Source organism: Entelurus aequoreus, linkage group LG01, assembly GCF_033978785.1.
Source record: "Entelurus aequoreus isolate RoL-2023_Sb linkage group LG01, RoL_Eaeq_v1.1, whole genome shotgun sequence".
Taxonomy (NCBI): domain Eukaryota; kingdom Metazoa; phylum Chordata; class Actinopteri; order Syngnathiformes; family Syngnathidae; genus Entelurus; species Entelurus aequoreus.
The window spans coordinates 37,494,517-37,518,269 of NC_084731.1; the positions used below are offsets into that span (position 1 = coordinate 37,494,517).

General features: G+C 37.5%; 2 protein-coding genes across 5 annotated transcripts; one reads left to right on the top strand and one right to left on the bottom strand.

Moving 5' to 3' along the window:
- The first annotated feature begins 5,167 nt into the window (after positions 1–5,167).
- Positions 5,168–13,258, top strand: cenps (centromere protein S). Its single transcript, XM_062049560.1, has 5 exons — positions 5,168–5,368; positions 5,510–5,633; positions 7,287–7,320; positions 9,406–9,472; positions 11,695–13,258. The coding sequence occupies exons 1-5, from the start codon at positions 5,339–5,341 to the stop codon at positions 11,803–11,805; spliced, it is 366 nt and encodes a 121-aa protein (XP_061905544.1). The 5' UTR covers positions 5,168–5,338; the 3' UTR covers positions 11,806–13,258.
- On the bottom strand, positions 11,794–23,753 carry tardbpb (TAR DNA binding protein b). Of its 4 annotated transcripts, none has more exons than XM_062049547.1 (6): positions 23,593–23,753; positions 23,029–23,387; positions 19,923–20,086; positions 19,710–19,850; positions 19,447–19,614; positions 11,794–13,684 (listed from the first exon to the last, which is right to left on the bottom strand). In XM_062049547.1, the coding sequence occupies exons 2-6, from the start codon at positions 23,267–23,269 to the stop codon at positions 13,193–13,195; spliced, it is 1,206 nt and encodes a 401-aa protein (XP_061905531.1). In that variant the 5' UTR covers positions 23,270–23,387; positions 23,593–23,753; the 3' UTR covers positions 11,794–13,192. The 4 variants fall into 4 exon arrangements, with proteins under 4 accessions (XP_061905531.1, XP_061905523.1, XP_061905515.1 ...); XM_062049539.1 differs by having other exon boundaries at positions 19,447–19,617; XM_062049531.1 differs by having other exon boundaries at positions 19,701–19,850.

Consider the following 23,753-nt stretch of genomic DNA (forward strand, 5'->3'; position numbering starts at 1 on the left):
ACTGATTATGGTTGCACAGGGGCGTCACTAGCTTTTAAGGACAGGGGGGGCTTAGCCCCCAGGAGATGCACAGGATGCGAGCGAACGTAGCGCACAAGCACAAAACTTCACTGGGTTTTTCTTATATATATATATACATATTAAGTCTTTCATACATATATATATATATATATATATATATATATATATATATATATATATATATATATATATATATATATATATATATATATATATATATATATATATATATATATATATATATATATATGTCTATACGTAACATCACCAGAATGATTGACAATTAGGAGGACCAATAGTCAACATGATCCACCCAGAAATAAATAAAACAAATGGCTTATCAAAATTTATTTATATGTATCATTATTCTCCTACTCACCTTTCCAGTAGAGGCCTCTCCCCTCTCACTTACTGTGCTCCTCTGCCCTGACTCCTACAGGTCAATAGTTTTTGTGGAGTGATTATTATTATTATCTACTGATGATAGTCATACTTGAATGAGCTCAGCTCCTGTTCTCCTCCATGTGTAAAGTGAGAAACACAGCTGATGCTCCAGAAGGAAGTAACCCAAAAGATAGCAAATGGTAAAAAATAGTGCACATTTAACTTTATAAATAACCAGGACCTTCATGATGCATTTCAGGCTAACTAGCTAACTAAGTAGCAGCATTGTTTTAGAGCGGGAATGTAACTTTTGCCTGCAAAACAACAAATGTACAACGTGCACAGAGGCTGTCTATAGTGTGCTAGACAGGTTTTTATTTGTCAAACACAGACCTGGTGTAAAATGGAGCTAATACATTTTACTTCAAACAGTGATGAATACTTACTTTCTTGAAAAAGTTTCTTATGTCCATTTTGCATCCGTTCACGTTCTTGTTCTGCAGCGCTGTGTGCTTCAAAGCTGCACACCTGCAGGACCGCAAGCAACGTCGCAGAGAAAATGTGGACTGGATTTTGAGTGATGTGGGCATTTTCTATATGAACAAGTGTAATGGATTGGATACCGACGCACTAAAGGGGCTCTCTACCTTACGCTATGAAGTGAGGGGAAACTGAGTGAATTGACAGGTTATATGATTATTTATTTAAACTCATATTCGGGCCACTTTATAATGAATATGTCGGCATGTATTTGTAAAAAAAAGAAAAGAAAAAAAAAGAAAAGAAAATATAAAACCAAATTATTTAGGGGGGCTTAAGAATATTTTAGGGGGTCTAGAGCCCCCCTAAAATAGGCCTAACAACGCCAATGTGGATGCATCATTTATCAATCTGCTTCAAAAACATTACTTGGGAAAATAGACAGGATCCAGTCACCAGTGTTGGGTTAGTTACTGAAAACCAGTAACTAGTTATAAATACAAGTTACTTTATTTCAAAAGTAGCTCAGTTACTAACTCAGTTACTTACACCAAAAAGTAATGCGTTACTGTGAAAAGTAACTATTTAGTTACTTCCCCCCCGCCCCCCTTTTTTTTTTAAGGCTCCCATTAATGCCCTTTTAGCCTTCATTTCAGTACTGTTATTGCACTGGAGAATAATACCATCTGTTGATCAACTTTACATACATTTGCATCACTGAACTCAGAAAGCAATGTGGTCTACATACAACACACAAACAATGTGGTCTACATACAACACACAAAGACAAAGATATGTTTCAAAGGGCCAATTTATTTCAGGCCAGAAACATTTGACAAAACTTTTTTAAATAGCTGCAACATAATGGCACTTTAACTTTAACTCTAAGTAGATAGGATCTTTGATCCAAGACACAACTTACATTTAACTAAAATGTTATTTTCTTTGTGCTCGACAAAAGAAAAGTATTGAGAATGTCTCCATGTTAAAAAACTCGACTTCTGGCTTCACCATGATGTCTTGTTAGTTGTTATGAGAGTAGCGTATGTGTGTGTGTGTGGCCCTTTAAGATATGACAACATGTGAGGTGAGTGATGTCAGTGAGTGAGTGGGCGAGAGAGGTGAGGGAGCGGCGACAGTGAGTGCGTGCAGGTGTTCTAGCTTGGTGGATGGCTACGTCCAATAAAGTCACAAAGTTGCAACAAACCGCCGGTCTCGTCATTCACCCTCAGCTGTAAAGACCCTCTTCCAGGTAAAGTGAAGGTTGTTAGCCCCGAAGTACGGCTCTGGAGAAATGTCTCCCCTGCCGGGAGGCGTGCTTTCCCCCACCCACAGAAAGCACGCCTCTTATTTTCCACCGGAGCGCTCCAATAAAACACACTCAGATCTTCTGTTTCTAGCCGATACTACATAAAAATAACGTAAAATATCGCAGTAACGCATCATGCAGTAACGGTAACTGAGTTACTGCATATAAAAAAATAACACGTTAGATTACTAGTTACCGCCGAAACTAACGGCGTTACAGTAACGCGTTAGTCCCAACACTGCCAGTCACAGGCACTAAGGTTATGTTGTGGAGCTACAAATCAACCCCAGTGGCAGCATTACATGTAGAAATGAATGAAAAAGCTTTAGACATGAGGAGAGATCAACCGTCAGTTTATTGGGCAAACTTAAAACTTAAAATTGATAGGGAAACATAATACAGGCTGTGTGACTGTTGTCATCAGATTGAAAGTGTAGGACATGTTTTAATACAATGTAGGAAATGCAATAGAGAAAGGGAAATAAGTTAGCGGAAGAGAAGTTTAGGTTAGTAGTGGAAGATAGCTGTCCCACCACTCTGGTCGCTTTGGTGTAGAACACATTAAAGCCTTCTACAGAAAGCTAGGAGTATCCAACGATGATTTCAAATTAGAAATGGTCACGGCTAATGAGGTGTTTAAAAAATTGAGCGTGCTCCACCCTAACAAGGCCACCGGCCTTGATAATATTCCCTCCAGATTCCTCAGGGACTCTGCCTCCATCATTGCCCCGATCATCACGCACATAATAAACCTATCAATTACACAAGGCCAAGTACCAAAAGATTTTAAGATAGCAAGAGTAACTCCCCTCTTTAAAAAAGGAAGCAAATTGGAACCTGGCAACTACCGACCTGTTTCTATTCTCAGTTCCATTTCGAAAGTAATGGAGAAAATAGTTTATGAACAGGTCGATAGTTACCTTGCCACTAATAAACTCATGTACAAATTCCAATCCGGCTTCAGAACTAACCACTCCACTGACACATGCCTTCTCTATCTGACCGACCACATTAAACATGAGGTGGACGCGGGCAAATACTACGGCATGGTCATGCTGGACCTTCAGAAGGCCTTTGACACCGTTAACCACGCTATACTTTTGGATAAGCTCAGAGCAATCGGATTTAACAAAACCTCATGGAGCTGGATGCAATCTTACCTGGAGGGGAGGGAGTAGGTGGTAGAGGTGAACGGCACCGTGTCCCCCCCCCCCCCCTCTCGGTGAGCTGTGGAGTCCCCCAAGGCAGTATATTGGGACCTTTACTGTTCCTAATATACATAAACGACATGTCATCGGCATGCGACTGTGAATTGTTTTTGTTTGCGGATGACTCTGCCCTGCTGGTATCCGACAAGGACAAGTCACAGATGGAGAAAATCCTCAGTGCTGAGCTCTGTAGAACTTGCACCTGGCTCGCTGACAACAAGCTATCCATACACTTGGGTAAAACGGAATCCATTCTGTTTGGGTCCCACATCAACCTTAAGTAAGTCAATGACTTCACTATAAAAGTGGGTGACATTGTTATCACCAGGAAAGATGAGGTCACCTACCTAGGTTCCATTCTAGAGGCTAACCTTTCCTGTGATAAAATGGCAACCAAGGTAATCAAAAAGGTTAACCAACGAACGAGATTTCTTTACAGAATCTCCTCTCTGGTCAACAAAAGCACCATGAGGATTCTGGCGGGAACTCTCGTTCAACCCTTTTTCGATTACGCATGCACCTCCTGGTACCCTAGCATCTCCAAAACCCTCAAATCTAAACTCCAAACATTTCAGAACAAGCTAGTCAGGTTACTTCTAGACCTCCACCCCAGATCCCACCTCACTCCTACCCACTTCTCTAAAGTGGGCTGGCTCAAGGTGGAGGACAGAGTTAAACAACTTGCACTGAGCCTAGTCTATAAAATCCACTACACCTCCCTGATACCGAAGTACATGTCAAACTACTTCCTTAACATAAATGACCGCCATAACAACAACACCAGGGGGAGCTCCACTAACCACGTTAAACCCAGATTCCGAACTAACAAAGGTCTTAACTCATTCTCTTTCTATGCCACATCAATGTGGAATGCGCTCCCAACAGGTATAAAAGAAAGGGCATCTCTATCCTCCTTCAAACCCGCAATAAAAGTTCACCTCCAGGCAGCTACAACCCTAAACTAACACCCTCCCCGGATTGCTAATAATCAAATGCTAATAATCAAATGTAAACAATCAAATGCAGATACTTTTTCTTATGCCTTCTGATCTCTCTCTCTCTCTCTCTCTCTCTCGCTCTCTCTCTCTCTCTCTCTCTCTCTCTCTCTCTCTCTCTCTCTCTCTCTCTCTCTCTCTCTCTCTCTCTCTATGTCCACTACTTGCTGTCCATATCCTACCCCCCCCCCTCCACACCCCTGATTGTAAATAATGTAAATAATTCAATGTGATTATCTTGTGTGATGACTGTATTATGATGATAGTATATATGATAGTATATATCTGTATCATGAATCAATTTAAGTGGACCCCGACTTAAACAAGTTGAAAAACTTATTTGGGTGTTACCATTTAGTGGTCAATTGTACGGAATATGTACTTCACTGTGCAACCTACTAATAAAAGTCTTAATCAATCAATCAAAAAGATATTTAGGATTGTACTCATAACATGTAGGATACAAAGCATTATATACATTTAAAAAAAAAAAGACTGGGTTAAATAAAATAATATAGAGTAGGGTTCCATCTCGGTCCACACTCAATATCAGAAGGTGGCGGTAATGCACACCAGAATTGATTACGACGTAATTTAAGTGGACCCCGACTTAAACAAGTTGAAAAACTTATTCGGGTGTTACCATTTAGTGGTCAATTGTACGGAATATGTACTGAACTGTGCAATCTACTAATAAAAGTTTCAATCAATCAATCAATCAAAAGGTTGTTTGCCAACTGCCATTAAACCAAAGAAGAAGACTCCTAACCACATGGTGGTGCTGTGAGATGTAATTCGAACAAGCCCATGTGACGTCACCAGACTTGTTTGTTTTGAATTGTGCCGCGACATCTCAGAAACATTTCTAATAAAGTCATATTATGATTTAGTGGCATTTTCACCACACTTCAGCGGTGTAAGCCTTTAACGTTACTGTCAATATGTCAGTTGGAGAGGACGAAACGCTTCAGGTAATTAAAGTATTTCACTTTGTTTGCATGGCTAATGTTATCGCTAACTACTGTAGTTAGCTGGCTAGACTCTAATGAGACAAAAATGTCGCTACTCGCTATTAATGACAATAATAATAATAATAAACACTTCAACTACAGCGACTGAAGGCAGCTGTACATTACACTGTTGGTCAACTGTGTCAGAAGATGGAAGAAGAACACCGGACGAAATTTAGCCGGCAGGTCGTTGCCGCAATAGCAGAGACTACCTTCAGACAAAGTGGTGGGTCCAACACTACATGATACATCTTTCATTGTGCACATTTGTTATAATATACATTTACAACTACATTGGTATTCATTCACTAACATAGACTAAGTGGTGGGTACGAACACTACAATACGAAAAGTGTATACTTCTTCCCATTACCCTTTTGAGATATGTTTAATTTAATTAAATTTTCTTAATTCTATTTTCTTTTCTTTTTTGTGAAATAATAATATTGCCATTGAGCACAAGACTATTCACTGGAGATGTGTACGTATATTATGTACTACATGTATGATGTGGAGCTGACTGACATACTCAATAAACAACTTACGAACACTACACCTTAAATGTATCACATATTTTATTAATTTCAAAAATATATTTACAGTTGCATCAATAAGTGTAGTAACTGTAGCATTACGGCGATTGATAAATATTACAGTAGTGCTGACTCAGTATGTTGAATTTCATGTTATATGACCACCCCACCTCCGATATATGTGCCTAATATTTAATACTAATTATAATAAAGACACTAATGTTTCTAAATGAACTTAACCAAAATATATGTGTGTCAGTTATTGGTTAGGCCAGAAAGTAATTAGCATTTGGATATTTTATTTAACGTTTATAAGACACTGGGAAACATTGTGTGCCATTCAAATAATATTAAAGCTGGCAGAGTTGAATGACTGAAGGGGAATTTTGCAAGAAGTTATTTTTGTCACAGAGCACAAAAAAACGACATCAAATGTGCTATTGAAAACAACGCTGATGCCACATTTACGATAAAATACATCCTTTATGTCAACGTTTCAATGTGTACGACTGGATTTAGGACTCATTTTTATTATTGTTCACCAGATTGTGATATTTTTATTATTATTACCGTATTTTCCGGACTATAAGTCACAGTTTTTTTCATAGTTTGGCCGGGGGTGCGACTTATAGTCAGGAGCGACTTATGTGTGAAATTATTAACACATTACCGTAAAATATCAAATAATATTATTTAGCTCATTCACGTAAGAGACTAGACGTATAAGATTTCATCGGATTTAGCGATTAGGAGTGATAGATTGTTTGGTAAACGTATAGCATGTTCTATATGTTATAGTTATTTGAATGACTCTTACCATAATATGTTACGTTAACATACCAGGCACGTTCTCAGTTGGTTATTTATGCGTCATATAACGTATACTTATTCAGCCTGTTGTTCACTATTCTTTTTTTTTTTTAAATTGCCTTTCAAATGTCTATTCTTGGTGTTGGGTTTTATCAAATAAATTTCCCCCAAAAATGCGTCTTATACTCCAGTGCGACTTATATGTTTTTTTCCTTCTTTATTATGCATTTTCGGCCGGTGCGACTTATACTCCGAAAAATACGGTAGTTTTATTTTTTAGGGTGTTTTTGCTACTGAAATGATAAGTGTGTTATTGATGTTTTTTGACTGATATTGATGTTTTTGTTACATATGGCTGTATACTATTACATAATATTCAGAAAAGGATTACCATATTGTTAAAAATCCTGTTGGACGTGTATGTCATGTTTATGAAGTGGAGACCCGTTAGTTTTTACAGTACAGTCTTTGCAAAGACAACAGCTTTTGTGTCACGAAAATACTTCCTTAAACTTCAACTTCTGTTTCTTTTTCAGACATCTTTGCCAAAGACTTGGAGGCGTTTGCAAGGTACCTTTTTCTCTTTTGTTAACTTCTTTGATTATGCCAACTTTTAAATGTGTTGCTGCCTCTGCAGTAGAGAAAATGTGAAAGTTAATAGAAAAGTGCTATAATAACTGCTTTCATAAGATTTTCTTACCTGTGGGACATCGTCTGAGACAGTAGAATACTCGGGTGGAAGAGGACGCTTTATATTCTGGCTGTGTGAAGGTGTATGTGCCAGAGCATCGCCTGTACGCCGGTCATCTTATTCGTGCTAAACCACAATTTGAAATTGTAAATTAATTATGATTATATTAATAACGTAGTTATTTTATTTTTATTTTTACAATTAGGATTACAGTATATTAATACTATTATTTATTATTTTTATTTTTTTGCAATTATAATTACAATATTACTATACTCACTTTATTTTCATTGTACAATCAAATGAATACTGTAATTATTAATTTTTTTTTAACAATTATAGTTAAATATTTACAATTATTGTGGTTATAGTAATACTGTACTATCAACCTAATTTTCAATTTTTAATTATGATTATATTAATACTAACTTAATTTTAATTTTTAAAAATATGATTATGTTAATACTATAATTATTTAACTTTTATTTTTACAATTATTAAGATTAATACTATTATTACTTAATTCACGTTTACAAATATATCAATACTATAATTATTTAATTTGCATATTTACAAGTAATATTTTTTTTTTTAAATGGTGCAAAGTATGAACATTAATTTATTGAATATAGTCTTTTACACCAGTGGTCCCCAACCACCGGGTCGCGGCCCGGTACCGGTCCGTGGACCGATTGTGTGGCCGCGGCCACACAAGAAATAAAAAAATAAAAATAATATATACATATTTTTTAAAATTAAATCAACAATAAAAACACAATGTATACATTATATATCAATATAAATCAATACAGTCTGCAGGGATACAGTCCGTAAGCACACATAATTGTATTTCTTTATGACAAAAAAAAAAAAAAAAAAAAAAAATTAATTTAGAGCGAGTGACATGGACTACTTTTAAAGGGGAATTTTTCCTATCATTCACATGTAGGACAACAACACGTTATGCATTCTAAGTTGTGAAATACTACACATTGAGGTGGCTATCAATGCAGCTGACAGAAGTAATCTATTAACTATCTATATAAGGTACTGTAATATAGCAGTTGGGTGGCTGGAAAGTAGTTTTAAATTTAACAGCTAGCGGCTTTTATCACAGTGAGCGAGTAGAAGCTCCATCTATCCCTGCACACAAGTGTGAGGCTATAAACGTAACGTTAAAGAGCAAAATGAACGAAAACTGCTTCGGCATAGTAACTGCTAACTAATTACTCTTAAGAATAATCAATACGTTAATAATAATAATGGATTAGTTACTACTTACAACAAAAATAAACACTGGTTATTTAGCCATAAAACACTTAGGCAACCTTACGTTTTTTTAAAGTTACCGGTATATACCGTTTACCGCCATTTGGACTAAAAATACCGCAGTATCAGTTTTAGTCCATATCGCTCAGCCCAAGCACTTAGCAATAGTGCTATTTGCTTGAGCTGCTTGTCACTCAGCTTCTAAAAGTTGTAGCTCATTCTCCGTATATTCAGACTCAAAAATATAAGGTTCTGGAGCATAATTTGTCCCAAAGTGGTTGCTGTTGGCTCTAATAAGTTTTCCATGATTAGTAGTGTTGTTGTTGAAGGAAAAAGCCAACATTAACTTGTGACTTATCGGTGAAATTAATACACTGCCATATGCTTAAAATGATCGAAATATGTAAATATCACATGTCATGATGAATGTGCCTGTTACTACATTACATATATACTTACAGTGTACATAAAATGATGGAGGCTTTTGGATGTTTTTTAGGGCGCTCTATAGGCGGAATAGAGCAACTCCCATTGGCTCCATCGTTAGTGGACTTTTGCTCGCTTTTATTTAAGAGTTAGAATGTAAAAAAACATTTTTGCTTGTCTTACATAAGGATTGCAAACAATAAGTAAAATTCCGAAAAAGTGTAGTTCTCCTATAAATGATGAGCTCAGCATTTTTACGGTCATTTCAGGCATGCTAAAAGATGTACGGTGTCTGCAGAGGACGTCAAACTGTTGGCTCGCCGCAGCACCGCACTGGTAAGTTTCAATGTTACTCAAGTGGCGCCCCGTATGGGTTGTGTTCAAGTGCTTTGTAACACATGCTAGCAGAAACGTGATGCAACATTTTATCATCATTAGAAATTAGATGTTGGATGGATGTTTTGTTTGATGGCGACCGTGTTTCTTAAAGGGAAATTTGCCTATCGTGCACGATTATGAAAGACATAACAGATATAATTTTTTTTAAATTCATTTTAAATATTAAATAAACGTAAATAAAAGTCTGCTTACAGTGGAGCCAATGGGAGGTCCTCTATTCCACCCATGAAATCCAATAACCATTCAAAAGGTGCCAACAATACTCTATTTACATTTCATGACTGTGTTGGCCCTGTGATGAGGTGGTGACTTGTCCAGGGTGTACCTCGCCTTCCGCCCGAGTGCAGCCGGGATACGCTCCAGCGACCCCGAGAGGGACAAGCGGTAGAAAACGGATGGATGGATGGGACTTGAATATTAACTAGGTATTAGTGATAATGTAAGCGCAAATGCAGACAAACTATTTATAGCGGCTACGTGATCACTACTGTGTCCCTATGTTTACATCATGGAGTGGTCTGCTGCTTCTTGCTTTATTCTAGATCCTAAATCTCGCCTCTCACCTGGAAAGTAGATGGCTGGAGTGGTCTGCGGCTTCTCGCTTTATTCTAGATCATAAATCTTGCCTCTCACCTGGAAAGTAGATGGCTGAGGAAGTAGTCCGACAAGTTGGTACACTTTGACAGCCATTTAGGACCCAGAACTGGCGAGAACGACACAAAAAGACACTTGGTGCCTCCTGCCCCTTCATCCCATTTCTTTGCAAGGATTATGAGTAATTTTTCATCTAAATGGGAATATATTAACATCCCAGCAGTCGGCATCCTAATGACAGCAAACCTTGCACAGTAAGTGATGTTTTATGTTTGTTGGCTCTCAGGAAGTCTGCAGTGAGTAGTAATCAGTGATGAAGAAAAAAAAAAGCTATTTAGTGATGTTTTTTAATTTAATGCTTAAAATGGTCAAACTACGTAGTAAATATTTTGAGTGGAGTTAAATATTAAATGGTATCATAAATGTGCCCGTTACATTACATATACAGTATACTTACAGATTGTATATAAAAACTAAATGGAGGTGTTTGGATGTTTAAGGGCTTTATAGGCAGAATTGAGCGGCTCCCAAAGACTCCATTGTAAGCTGACTTCTGATCGCATTAATTTAATATTTAGAATGCATTAACACAAAAACATCCATTGTCATGTCTCTAATGATTGTGAATAGGCAAAATCCCAAAATAAAGTGCAGTTCCCTTTAACATACAATTTATTGGGTGTGGGGGAAAAAATCGATATGGCAATATATAGAAATACTTCTGATATATTGATTTTTTTATGTTCTTAATAGCAATTTAAAAACAAAACAAGTAAAGTCATGTTTTGGCCCTGTTGTAACTCAATGACGTGCAATTAACGGAATTACATTGTTTATTGAATCAGTTTTTCCAATTAATTACTGTCATTAAGTGCAGTATTTCTTAACCATAGGGCAAAAAGTATCTGTTTCTCAGTTGTGGTTCCTATCGGGCCCAGCGACACCCAGTTACAACAGTTGTACACAACCGCTTGTGGTTAAACAAAATAATCCTGGAGCTAAAGTCATAGAGAAGTTTCTTAAACGCAAAGTTAGGACTAAAGTGATGAAGCTACTACTATTGATAGTTTGAGAAACATGCATTATTAATTTTGTTTATTTTAGCACATTATTGTATGCCAAATGTAAAATGTCAGTTATTTATGAGTCCCTTCTTATGCAGTATATTTGGTTAGAACCTTCTGATCATCCTGAGTGACCTATGCCTAAAGTTTGTGTTATATAATAGCATGTTTTCATAAAATTTAAAAAGATTGTAAATGGTTAGTACGTTATATAAATTAATGATTAAAATCAAGAGTAAGATTAATAATTCAGTGTTGAGTGGGCCACTCTGTAGTGGGAGAAGTCAGGGCCCCGAAACCAAAAAGATGGATTAATCCATGATTTTTTTTTTAATCAAATGAATGGTTGCAGTTGTAAATATGCTACATATGGTATGTGAAGCCTTGTTGTGCACCAAAGGTGTTGTGCTTTAAGTATTTTGTCAGTGTGTGACAACCTGACTTTGACCTTCCAGCATATTTTACAACACAAAAAATGTCTCATTTGACTCTTTATTTCAGGCTGTCTACATACAAAATAAGAGTGAAGAACTGGAACAAGAGCAGAAAGATTTGAAAAAAAAGAATTCTTGGAAGAGGAAAGGCAGAGACACCGAGGAGAACAGAGAATAAAAGGTTTAATAGTTTTCTCTTCTTCAGTAAAGGTGAATAAACAAAGCAAACTTTTACATCATCTGATGCACATAAAATGTGTCGTAAACCTGAGCTATAAAAGGCGGTTTTAGAATAGCAAACATCGTCCAAGGATGACCAGTCAGCAAAAAACACTCACACCTTGTTGCAGACGCACACAAGCAGAGGAAAGAAGCATGAAAGAGACGAGTACTACCATGTCTCTCTGGGAAGGCCACACACTCAAAGTGTTGGAAGTTGCATCTTCGTCCTTCAGCCTGGGATCAAATGTAGACCTCAACCAGCCGAGCCCAAGGTCCCTAAATATGTGAATCCAATTAATTGTTTATTCTGCAAAGCCACTCAATCAACTAAGCATCTATTCCAACCAACTTTATTAGACAACTCCCTTCTTTTGACATTTTTCCAACACCTCACAAACATCAAGCGCTACAGGAGGGGGGCATTGGACATACCACGCCACGTTCTCACACCAGCACTCGTGCCCATACCCCAACCCGCTAGCGTCTTCAGTCGGTGTCATCCACATCAAGTACACACTTACAGGAACAAGAAACAGCACACACCATTCAGATGATACAAGCGGTACAACATTCCATACATTTCACTTTGTCCACACATTAAGAATAAGGGAAATCTTGCAAAGATTAAAAAAAACCAAAAAACAAAAAAAAAAAACCTTGAAGTACTAATGAGAGGATGTCCATGTTAGGCGCTCGTTAGCATCCGCAGCTTCCACTCACACACTCAGAAAGCAGTCAGAATTTGGGCTCGTTCACGTTCACAAGCAGTCCGCTCTACGCCTCTCAGTCCGCTCACTCATCTCCTCGCCACAAGCCATCCCAATCGCACTCATCAGTTCCTAAAAAATGTCACTTGCGCAGCGGATAAAAGTGAAAACACCCACCGTCTGTGAGAACGTCGTTTGATGGCAAAGCATTTACAGGCGGGAAGAGAGTGATACCGATACGGCGCCGACAATGCCGCCATATTGGAGCTTCCTTGCAGGGAAACGGAAGGTGGGAGTCAACTGCAGAAGAGATTTCAATCAAGGCTTTTTGTTCCACTTGACTGCAAATAAAATTTCTAAAAACATCGAAGTTTCAACCAGATTCTCCCCAATGCAAGATTGCCTTCAAATGATAAACATTCATGCATCACGTTACAATACATGCATTAGAGAATCCAGTTGAAAAGGATACAAACATGAAAAAATAGCACTTCCTGGTAAACAACTCACAACACACCAAATTCAATCTTTAGCTTTTTCCTGCAAATCTACAAAACATCTTCCACAAAAGTATTTTTTAACCAGAAAGAAAGGTCTGATCTTTCTCACGATACTTACCACACGGACACGCTTAGCTTACATACCCCACCCAGACGACTTTGACTCCATACTGGACCCAAAGCCTGAGCTAAACCCACTACCGCTGCTGGCGGAGTTGGAGCCTGTCCCCCAGCCCAGGCCAGCCGAGCTGGCGCCGTAGTTGCTGTTGCCGGCGCTGAAAGACTGGCTCTGGTCCCGGTTGGCGCTGGCGCCGCCGGAGGCCGCGCCTGAAGTGGACGACTGCTGCTGGCTGGCGAGCATGCCCATCATCCCCCAGCTGCTCTGAAGGGCCGCTTGGGCGGCCGCCATCATGGCCGGGTTCAGGCTGAAGGAGCCGAAATTGGCCAGGTTACTATTGGTGCTGCTGCCTAACCCGCTACGGCTGCCACTGAACGCCTGGGCGCCAAAGCCGTTGCCGAACCGTGTTGTGCGATCAAACTGCCGGTTGCCGTGTTTGGGCTCGGCGTTTGAGATGTGGACGCTGACACCTTTGATGATTAGGTCTTCACCGCACAAAGCCTGAGCGACCTGGTGGAAAAAAAATCCTTCAGTTAGACAAGTCAACAACTTAGCATACAACTACATATACTTTTTCTTTAGACAACAATATTGACTTATTGTCAGTGCATAGAATATCTATACCGCTATAGGGCTTGAAAGTGTGAGGTAGTAAACGCAATGCATTATGGGTTTTGCTGACATACAGCTGAATGCAAGACTCTGTCCTAAAGTTTTTTTTGTTTTTTTTAACAAGTTCAAAACTTGGAAATGTTCTGCATCTACAACTGCCACAATTGTTCTCATGATTGCTTCAGGAAAAAAACAATTTGGTGAGCTTTTACATCACTTACCGCCATCAATTCTACATGTATGTGCACTTCATGTCTACATATAATGTACTTTCCTTAGTGTGGTTAGTTTTACAGTGACTTAATTGTGGAAAATAGCAACAAAACACCTCAAGTTAGTTTTTCATTTCTTATTCAAAAAGACTGTTTACAAACTAACTTGCAATATTCAAGGAGGGCAGACTATAGTGTAGCCCAAAGCTTTTCATTTGGCCCGCCAAACATCACCCAAATAGGCTTGATGAAACCATTAAAACTAGGGTTGATCGTGTATGCAGTACTCCCGCCACCCTGCAGCGGGACACTGTGAGGCATATATGTCACAGTGAAGCAGCAGTGGGGTGAGTGGAAGAATAAATTTACCTTATTCAACCATGAAAAAAATAAAAATAAAATTGCACAAATTAGACTTAACGACTCTAAATCTAAATCTGTGTGTTAAACACTGCCAATAAAGCATATTCTGATAATATAAGAACAAATATGTTACTTTTAATTTAAATATACATAAAACTTTTCTTTAGTCCTTCTAAAATATGTGCATAAGAGCAAATCAAAATTATCATGATGTCATATTTATGATATTGACCACGGCCCTAGCCACACTTCCACCGCCACATGTATAGAGGCAATCTCGGGGAAACCTTGTTAACGATTAGTTGAGGGATCGAATTATAAAGCGTACACATATTCACTATCTCTAATTTAGCCATCAACTTAACTTGAGTTGTTTTTAGACATGTGTTTACTAACAACAAAGATGACCAAGTCATTCATAAATATATATTAATTCTGCCACTATGTTGATGATTCGGTTGCCTCAAAATTAAAAATAACTAATACACTTTTGTTCATTTAAAAAAGCAGGGACAAGCAAAGTGCTAAAAAAAATATATATATATGTATACACATATATATATATACACACACATATATATATATACACACACACACACACACACACACATACATACATACATACATACATACATACATACATATATATATATACACATATATATATACACACATATATATATACACACACATATATATATACACATATATATACACACATATATATATATACACACATATATATATACACACATAAATACACACACACACATACACACATATGTATATATATATATATATATATATATATATATATATATATATATATATATATATATATATATATATATATATATATCATTTTTATGTAAAAAAAAAAAGTTAAACTAGCAGCAAGAAAAACAAGCAACAAAACACCAAAACGATCTTGTTAAAAAACAAGAATTTTGTGATGCAGGCATGTGATTTGAACTTAATGAAAACGACTGAAAATAAGCCATAGGGCCCCAGCCAGGTCCAGGGACAAGGGGAGCATTAGCTAACTTCCTTTATCTGAATAGCCATTTGTAATTTATAGCATGAAATAAATATCTTGCAGTCATGTTGTTTATGTTTCAAAATGATTCAACTATTCAATGTCAAAATATAAACAGTAGAAATAATGAACAAAATGTCAACTACTGTCTTGTTCTAAACCACCAATGAAAATGAAATGTAGCATTTAGACAGGCTATACTCTGGCAAAAGTCATCACATGTATGCCACAATCATGTGTGTTCTTAAATGTGTATTCACGTCTTCCATGTCGAGAGCAGTTTTGCTTTGGGCTTACATGGTAAACAACTAAAATTAATGTGTTAGGCATTGTTTTATCCAGACGCATACATTTGTCTAAATGTGGCCAAGGAGAGGCATTGTGGGTTTCCTGGAAGTCGTCTACATCACTAAAAGAAAAATCTAAGGAAGAGAATCACGCTGCCATCTTCCACTAGTTTTTTTAATATATAACCCGCTTGAACATTCCCTCTTCTCTTCTCTTCTCTGACTCGTCGTCATTTGGGATGTGCGAATCTGTTGTGATTTCCCTTCCTGGTTCGAAAACCCGCTCTATCTTGCCTCTGATTGGCCTGTCCGTAATGTTTTGCACTAATCTTAACCAATCATGACTCATCATAGTAAACACACCAACCAATAATGGATGTTCTTATACGTAAACCAACCAACCATCATTAATGTTTCCCGTATACTTTGTCCTCTGCCCATGGAGTTGCTTTGCTACGTAGCTTTGATTTTTAAGTTAATCATTTTTAATGGAAAACCATAGTTTTTACCACTGGATTATCAAAAACCGTACTCATTGTGCGAAAACCGTGGTTTTTGGCATTTATGGAAAAGAGACGGATCAAGATTTTAACACACATTGTAGGTCGGAAAAAAACGAAAAATAAATTTTTATATTTTTACAGAGATAAAAAAGACGCATTTCCAACTATAGGCGAAATAACGCCTGGTGATGTATCAATCTAATAGACTCAATGAATAGAATTGTAACATTGATTGATTCTTAACTATCTAATAGTTTGTGTGTTTAATCTTATGATACCTGCACATTGGTGCTTAATGTTTTGTGTGATTGATCCTTGTTATTGTGCCTTTCTTTATTGCACTGCTAATTGACGCTGCTTCAAAAAGTACTTGAATTGATTTATACAACGTTTAGCTAAAGAACTTTGGTTAAAATGAGTTATTTTTTACACAACTTTGTCCCACACTTGTTAGCTAGCTACCAAGGCAACAAGCTAATTAAGGGATTGGCGTGGTTAAGGTGGCTGTTTCAGCAACTTGATGGTTGCAGGTTTGTTCCCAGCTCCTGCCATCCTAATTACGGCTGGTGTATGAATGTGCAGACTCCCTTGAAAAAAAGATGATTAACCTCAAAAGGGACTTTCCTGGGTAAATAAATGTAAAAAAAAATCAATAAAAAATAAACAAAAAGCGAATGATCTTATCGAGTGGAGACCACATCTTCCGGATGTCTGACATTCCTTCGCTTGAAATGTTCCCTTATAACAAATGTACGGTCATAAAAACAAGATCTGCTTTGCAAACTGCACCTGTGCTCATAATTGTAAACATTTGGCAATAATAATCTTGAATAGTTGAGAAGTTTACATTTAACTGTTACTATCTAGTGAATTTGACTTGTTTTACAAGACTGTTTCATCTGAGAATTTATATGTATTTTTCTGTAGTAGCATCCAGCGTTCTGACTTCATGCAATACTGTAGACAAAAGCCAATTAAAAGTATACGCCTATCAATCATCACACTGTACCTTCAATTAAAATTATTGAAGAGGAACTGCACTAAAGCCCTCTCAATAAACATCCAATTCTGAATAAGTTTATCAATATTATATACCCAGAAGTCTTTTTATTTTTATTTTATCCGTTTAAACATGCTATAAAAATGCATATCCTCTGAAAGTATGACTTATAATAGCCACAAGCTAGAGGATATGTTTTTAATCAGGATACAATTTAAACAAACAGAAGGTTTAATGGAATAATAAATGAACAAGGTTTAATGGAATGATAAATGAACAACATACTAGGAATGCAAATGATGCATATGTTCGGAAATAGATGATTGATTGAAACATTTTAGAAAAATACATGTCATGAAAAGATATTTGGGAAAATGCCAATAAGATGCATTAAAAATTAACTTGAGTCAATTCAACATTTTCAATAGATTGTATTTTACACCCTCTCAGTTGTTTAAAATGGGTACAGTAGATAGCAGGTTATATATAAAGTCTCAGGCAGCTGAAGGAACTCTTATTCATGTAATGTCAGAAAATAGGAGTTGTGGTCTGTTGTGAGAATTGCCTTGTTTGACCATCCCAGGCCACTGTAGGTCACGTGAGATACTTGCGTCACAAGAGTTGCTAATGTTAACCAAGTTAGCTCATGTGTGTTGAACTGGAGAACACTGAAATAAAGAAGTTGTGTACAAAACAAGCAGAGGCTGCTGAACTTCCTAATTAACATGACATGATGTCACAGGACTACACACCTACAGTGACAAAAAAATTGCAAAATTTGGGCCAATAGAGCCATTTGATTTTCATGGTTTCAACATGTAAATGGAGTATTGTTGGCAGTTTTTGGACAACTATATAGAGGGCTTTATGGGTGGAATTGAGGACCTCCCCTATGCTCAATTGTAAGCACACTTTTGCTCGCATTTATTTACAAGTTAGAATGCAGTATTATACATAATGATTGTGAATGATAGGCAAAAATCCAAAAGAGAACAGTTCCCCTTTATTAATCAGTGGTTAATTTTGATGATTTCCTATTTTTTGTATATTTTATAAAAAAAACACGGAAGTGGTAATTTGAAGCGAAAATTAATGTTTATTTCTGTGTTTTCGAGGGCATTTCTCATCAGTCTTCCACAATCTTATTTAATGTGAGTGCAGACAGTACTGCTTCCGACAGAGCCTCGCTAGCCACGGCTGGCAAAAAAAGTACCGAAGACATGAAAGAAAATTGTATGCAAGTAATTCGGCATTGCTAAGGACTTTCGTTCCGCTGCTACGCTGAGCTAAAACAACATACTGCTGCGCACGCACAGCACACTAGCTGGTGGTTATCAATAATTTCCAAACGAGCAGCACAGGTAGCCTCCTTTAGTTCCGCTTTGTGGTTACATTATAGTATCCTCAAAAATCGAAACGTTGAAAATCAAGACCGAAATGTATGCATGTTTTAGCTAAAAGTAACTAATCGATTTTTAAGACCTTTCAAAATCGTATTTAAGAGCTTTTATGACATTTTAAGGCAAACATTTAAATTGTTGGATTCAAGACTTTTGAAGGCAGCACTTTTCTTGCTTTCGGACTTTGCAAGACCTCTTGTATTCAGTTTTAAAGCCACAGACAAAAAAGAAACACACAGACGTAGCAATTTATCGTTGACCGCAACATTCTTAAATTCATTTCCATTCATCGTTTGATGGATTGACCTATTGACAATCAGCCAAGTCCTACAATTGTATTACATTTTTAATGCCGCTGGACATCGCATTCAATGTTTTTAATGACATTTCAAGCCTTAATTTTCTCAAAATCTATTCATTGACTTTTAATAGCTTTTTAACGCCCCGTAGAAACCCTGTTAGGTTAGCGCTACAACTGCGTGAGGCGTCGCCTTCGTCACAGTATGCGCTGCATGTAGCTGGGTGGTCCTGTTAGCCGAGCATTCGACAAAATGCGTCGACGTTATCTTCCCTACTTGCCTGTTGTAATTGATATGATCACATCAACCGATTATATCCTTATATTTTAACTTATGTTCACCGCGCATCAACTATTTTACACTGACGTGATGTTACTTGGTGCATGTACGTTATATTGCACTTCTGGAGAGAAAAAGCATGATTAAGTGAGTTTCAATCAAATATTTTTTGATAAAAAAATGTGTGCATCAACAAGGATTCACTGTATGGTTTTCAGCAGTATTGGTTCCAAACTGTGTTGACGTGTAAACTGACGGCCAAACACAAAATATGAAAATACCTGATCATCTGCAAAAGTGACAAAGGCAAAAGCACGGAACGGCTTGGGGATGAAGACATCAGTGACTTCTCCATACTGCATGAAAAACTGCCTCAGTTCATCGGTGGTCATGTCCTCTGTGCAACGTCCCACAAAGACTTTGCGGCTCCTCAGCGGCTCGTCTGGACCCTGCTGTCAACACAAAATCACGCGGGTTATAAAAGCCCACCTTTTCAAATGGTTTAAGATTGTGGTAGTGTTGGCGAGGACATTACCATATTCACCTTGGAGTTAGGGAGCTTGCAGTCGCACCATCTGCCGTCGATCATGTGGCGCTGGGAGACCACTTTCTCCTGAGATTCGTACTCTGTGAACCTCACAAAGCCAAAGCCTTTCGAGTTTCCGGTGTTGGTGTCTCGTTTGACCTGAGGAGGGAAATGGATGGTGAATGCAAACAAGCGACACGCATTCAACTTGTGTTTTGTTTCGGGAAGTACCTGCACCATGATGACGTCCCCAAAAGTGCTGAAGTAGTCTTTCAGGTCCTGTTCTGTGGTTTTCCATGGAAGACCGAGCACAATCAGGTCGGACGTCTTCATGTCGCCTCGTTTCATTTTCACAGCCGAGGAGGCATCAATTTCATCCATTTTTCTTTTGTTATCTGAATAGGTCAAAAAAATGATAAACTTGATTGGAGGCTGGCAGCTGAAGTATCACAGGAGGACAAACACCAATGTAAGCACATGTTACACATGAACTACTTACAATGCATCGCTGTCCAATACAGATATTTTTTTATGGATTAACTTTTTTTTTGTGGGTGATGTAAAAACATACATTTGACAGTCTCCCCAGGATTTTTGCGATGTTGCTATCATGCCAATTCACACAAATTCCAATTGATCCACACAAATTAAGCTTGGCCTTGCAACTTTGTCTAAAGCCTGCAACTTCCGTCTATCCATTGTCTACCGCTTATTCCCTTCGGGGTTGCGGAGGGCGCTGGAACCTATCTCAGCTACAATCGGGCGGACAAGTCGCCACCGCATCGCAGAGCCTGCAACTTCTCAGCACATTTTGGCCAATCGCTAATCAAATTTGTCTCTGATGCTCAAACGCACATGTCAAGTGTCTAATCAAAACGTATGTTTGCTTTTTGTGTAGATTAATCAGGAACAACTACGTGAAACAATATATGAACTCTTTATTGCTCATACAGCAAAATTCTCATCCTACTGCTCAGAACTACTTCCTGTTCTTGTCTACAGCACTAAACCATTTGGCTAATGTAGTATATAAACATTACTTCCGAGCTTAAAAGTATTTATTTATCATATAAAGAAATTATATCTATCTATACATATATAGACTTCTGAAAATTAAAAAGGTAGCATTGCAAATTGCATGCAAATAAACTCCAATAAATCAATAAAGATACCAATACACATTAAATAGTAATAAAAATCTATCAGATCAATAAAGTGCAAACTTAAAACTTCTCTTTTGAAAATAATACTGCTATAAAATGATAATGTAGTATTGTACATTGTATGCAAATAAAAAAGCAAGTAAAACATTGAGATGACTATATAGTTTTATTAAGTGAAGAAACGCAGGCTTTTCCCCGAAGTATCATGGCTCTTTGTTAGTGTGCACTGATGTTAAATACAATGTACACTTCATTGCACATATAATATATTACTATATTGATGATTAAATGCATTATAATTCCACAAGAGTTTTGCAGCAGCACACGCGCATACGAGCTGTCCTGTTTGCATGTGCAGAGCTACTGCTTTAGTGTTCGCTCTGTGCAATCACGGAGTACTTACAAGCAGACAGTGGGTAGACAGAAAGGGGAGAACTGACTCATTTTAGCTTAAAAACTGACGACAAAGGTGAAGCTACTGTATAACACTGAAACGCCCTCAGGAAGAGGTGCTTTAAGACATAGCTAGCTAGCTAGCGGCTTAAAGTCCATCCGCCGCCGGCAGAGTTTTAGCTACTTCTAAATCACTAATCCTCACCTCCATGGCGACAAATAAAGTATGTTTCTTACAAGTATCATCCCTGCAGGACGAGGAATAGCTAAACATGCTTCACTACACACCGTAGCTCACCGGCGTCAAAATGTAAACAAACGCCATTGGTGGATCTACACCTGACATCCACTGTTATGATACCAAGTACATTAGCTATCTAGTCGATACAATGATTACATCGATATTTTTTGGCATCACAACATTTTCTTTCGTTTAAAAAAAATATATTATGTTTAAAAACTCAGGAAATATGTCCCTGGACACATGAGGACTTTGAATATGACCAATGTATTATCCTGTAACGACTTGGTATCGGACTGATACCCAAATTTGTGGTATCATCCAAAACTAATGTAAAGCATCCAAACAACAGAAGAATAAGTGATTATTACATTTTAACAGAAGTGTAGACAGAACATGTATATGTAAATGAACAAGTAGATTAATAATTAATTTTCTACCACTTGTCCTTGATAATTTTGACAAAAGAATAGAATAGAAAATGACACAATATGTTACTGCATACATTAGCAGACTAAATTAGGAGCCTTTGTCTGTGTACTTACTAATAAAAGACAAGTTGTCTAGTATGTTCCCAATTTTATTTAAGGACAAACTTGCAATAAGAAACATATGTTTAATGTACCGTAAGATTTTTTTGTTCAAATAATGCAATTCCCCCCCCCCCCCTTTATTTAGAAAAGTACCGAAAAGTATCAAAATAATTTTGGTACCGGTACCGGACAACACTAATTGACACAATGTCAGACAATGATTGTAATGGACACACTCACACAGATTTCTTCTTACATTATATGGAGATATCCACTGAAATCACCAATTGGGAAAAACGTCACAAGTCGGGATCATTTCAAACCGCTCATTTGGAGGAAGTATGAATGAAGTAGGCAAGATTGTTTGATTTAAACTTTTCAGGTATTATCCAGATCCCAAATACACAAAACCAGGTACCAACAGGTAAGAGAATATTATATTATGTAAATATTACATATATATGTTATATTTTATATCCCTATATTTAGGGCTGCAACAACTAATCGATTAAATTTGATTATAAAATTAGTTGGCGATTAATTTAGTCATTGCTTCGTTGGATCTATGCTATGCGAAGAGGCAAAAATTTTTTTAATAAACCTTTATTTATAAACTGCAACATTTACAAACAGCTGAGAAACAATAATTAAAATAATTATGGTGCCAGTATCCTGTTTTTTCCCCCAATAAAATACTGGAAAGTATAGAAATGTAATTTGTCTCTTATCCAATTATTAAGTGATAATCAACAGATTAATCGATTATCAAATCAGTTGTTAGTTGCAGCTGTAGTCAATTTATACCTGCATTGTCCTTTCCATCCTTACACTTTCCATCATTGTAACTGAGCTACTGTGTGGAACAATTTCCCTTGTGGATCATTAAAGTTTGTCTAAGTCTAAAAGTTGGTTTTGCATTACATTTGCCCTTCAAATTAAGACGCCATAAACAATGTATAACCTGATTAATTTTAATCGTATAAAAAAATAACTAGGTATGAAGTTACCTTTAGGGTAGTTGACGACATAGACGATATTCCCCCATCCGTTCTCCGGGGCGTGCAGGACCCCCTCCACAAGCCGCACTCCCCTCATGCACTGAGACACGGGGCTCCTGAAGCGCAGGCCGCACGCTCCGGGAAACTGAGCCGCGACCGTTGACAGCAATACGGTGCCGTCATCCTCGGACGGAATCTCCATTGGCTCTTCATTTTCTTCCTCTGCCACTCGGACATACACTTCGGCCATCGTCCCCACACTGAAGAGTTGACTTTACCGCGTAAAGACTATAGAGCGTGTTAGCAGCTAGCTCGTTAGCCGTCTACGATGGCGGCTAATGGGCTAACAGCACTCAATTGAGTCCGGCCTGGAAAAAAGTGACAACGATAACGTTTGTTATGAAAAGTAGAAATAGTAAGAATTGCATTCACAACATATCAAATTCATTGAGACGAGACGGTTTGATTGTCGTGCGCCTTTGTTTTGTGTCAACACAATAACACGGCTGTTCTAAAATACCTTTTTAACGACGCTATTGTACACTTCTACTTGGACAAAGTCAAATTACTCACAAATCGCTCTTTGGAGATGCAATTCCGTTAGAAAAGGTGTAAGTATAGAGAGAAATACGACGTATAGGACCGTTTTTTTCCACGAGGCCAACCGTTACACCGCCATGTATTGCCTGGTCGGGTTACCTAAGAGAAGCAGGAAGTGCGTCATCGTATTTAGA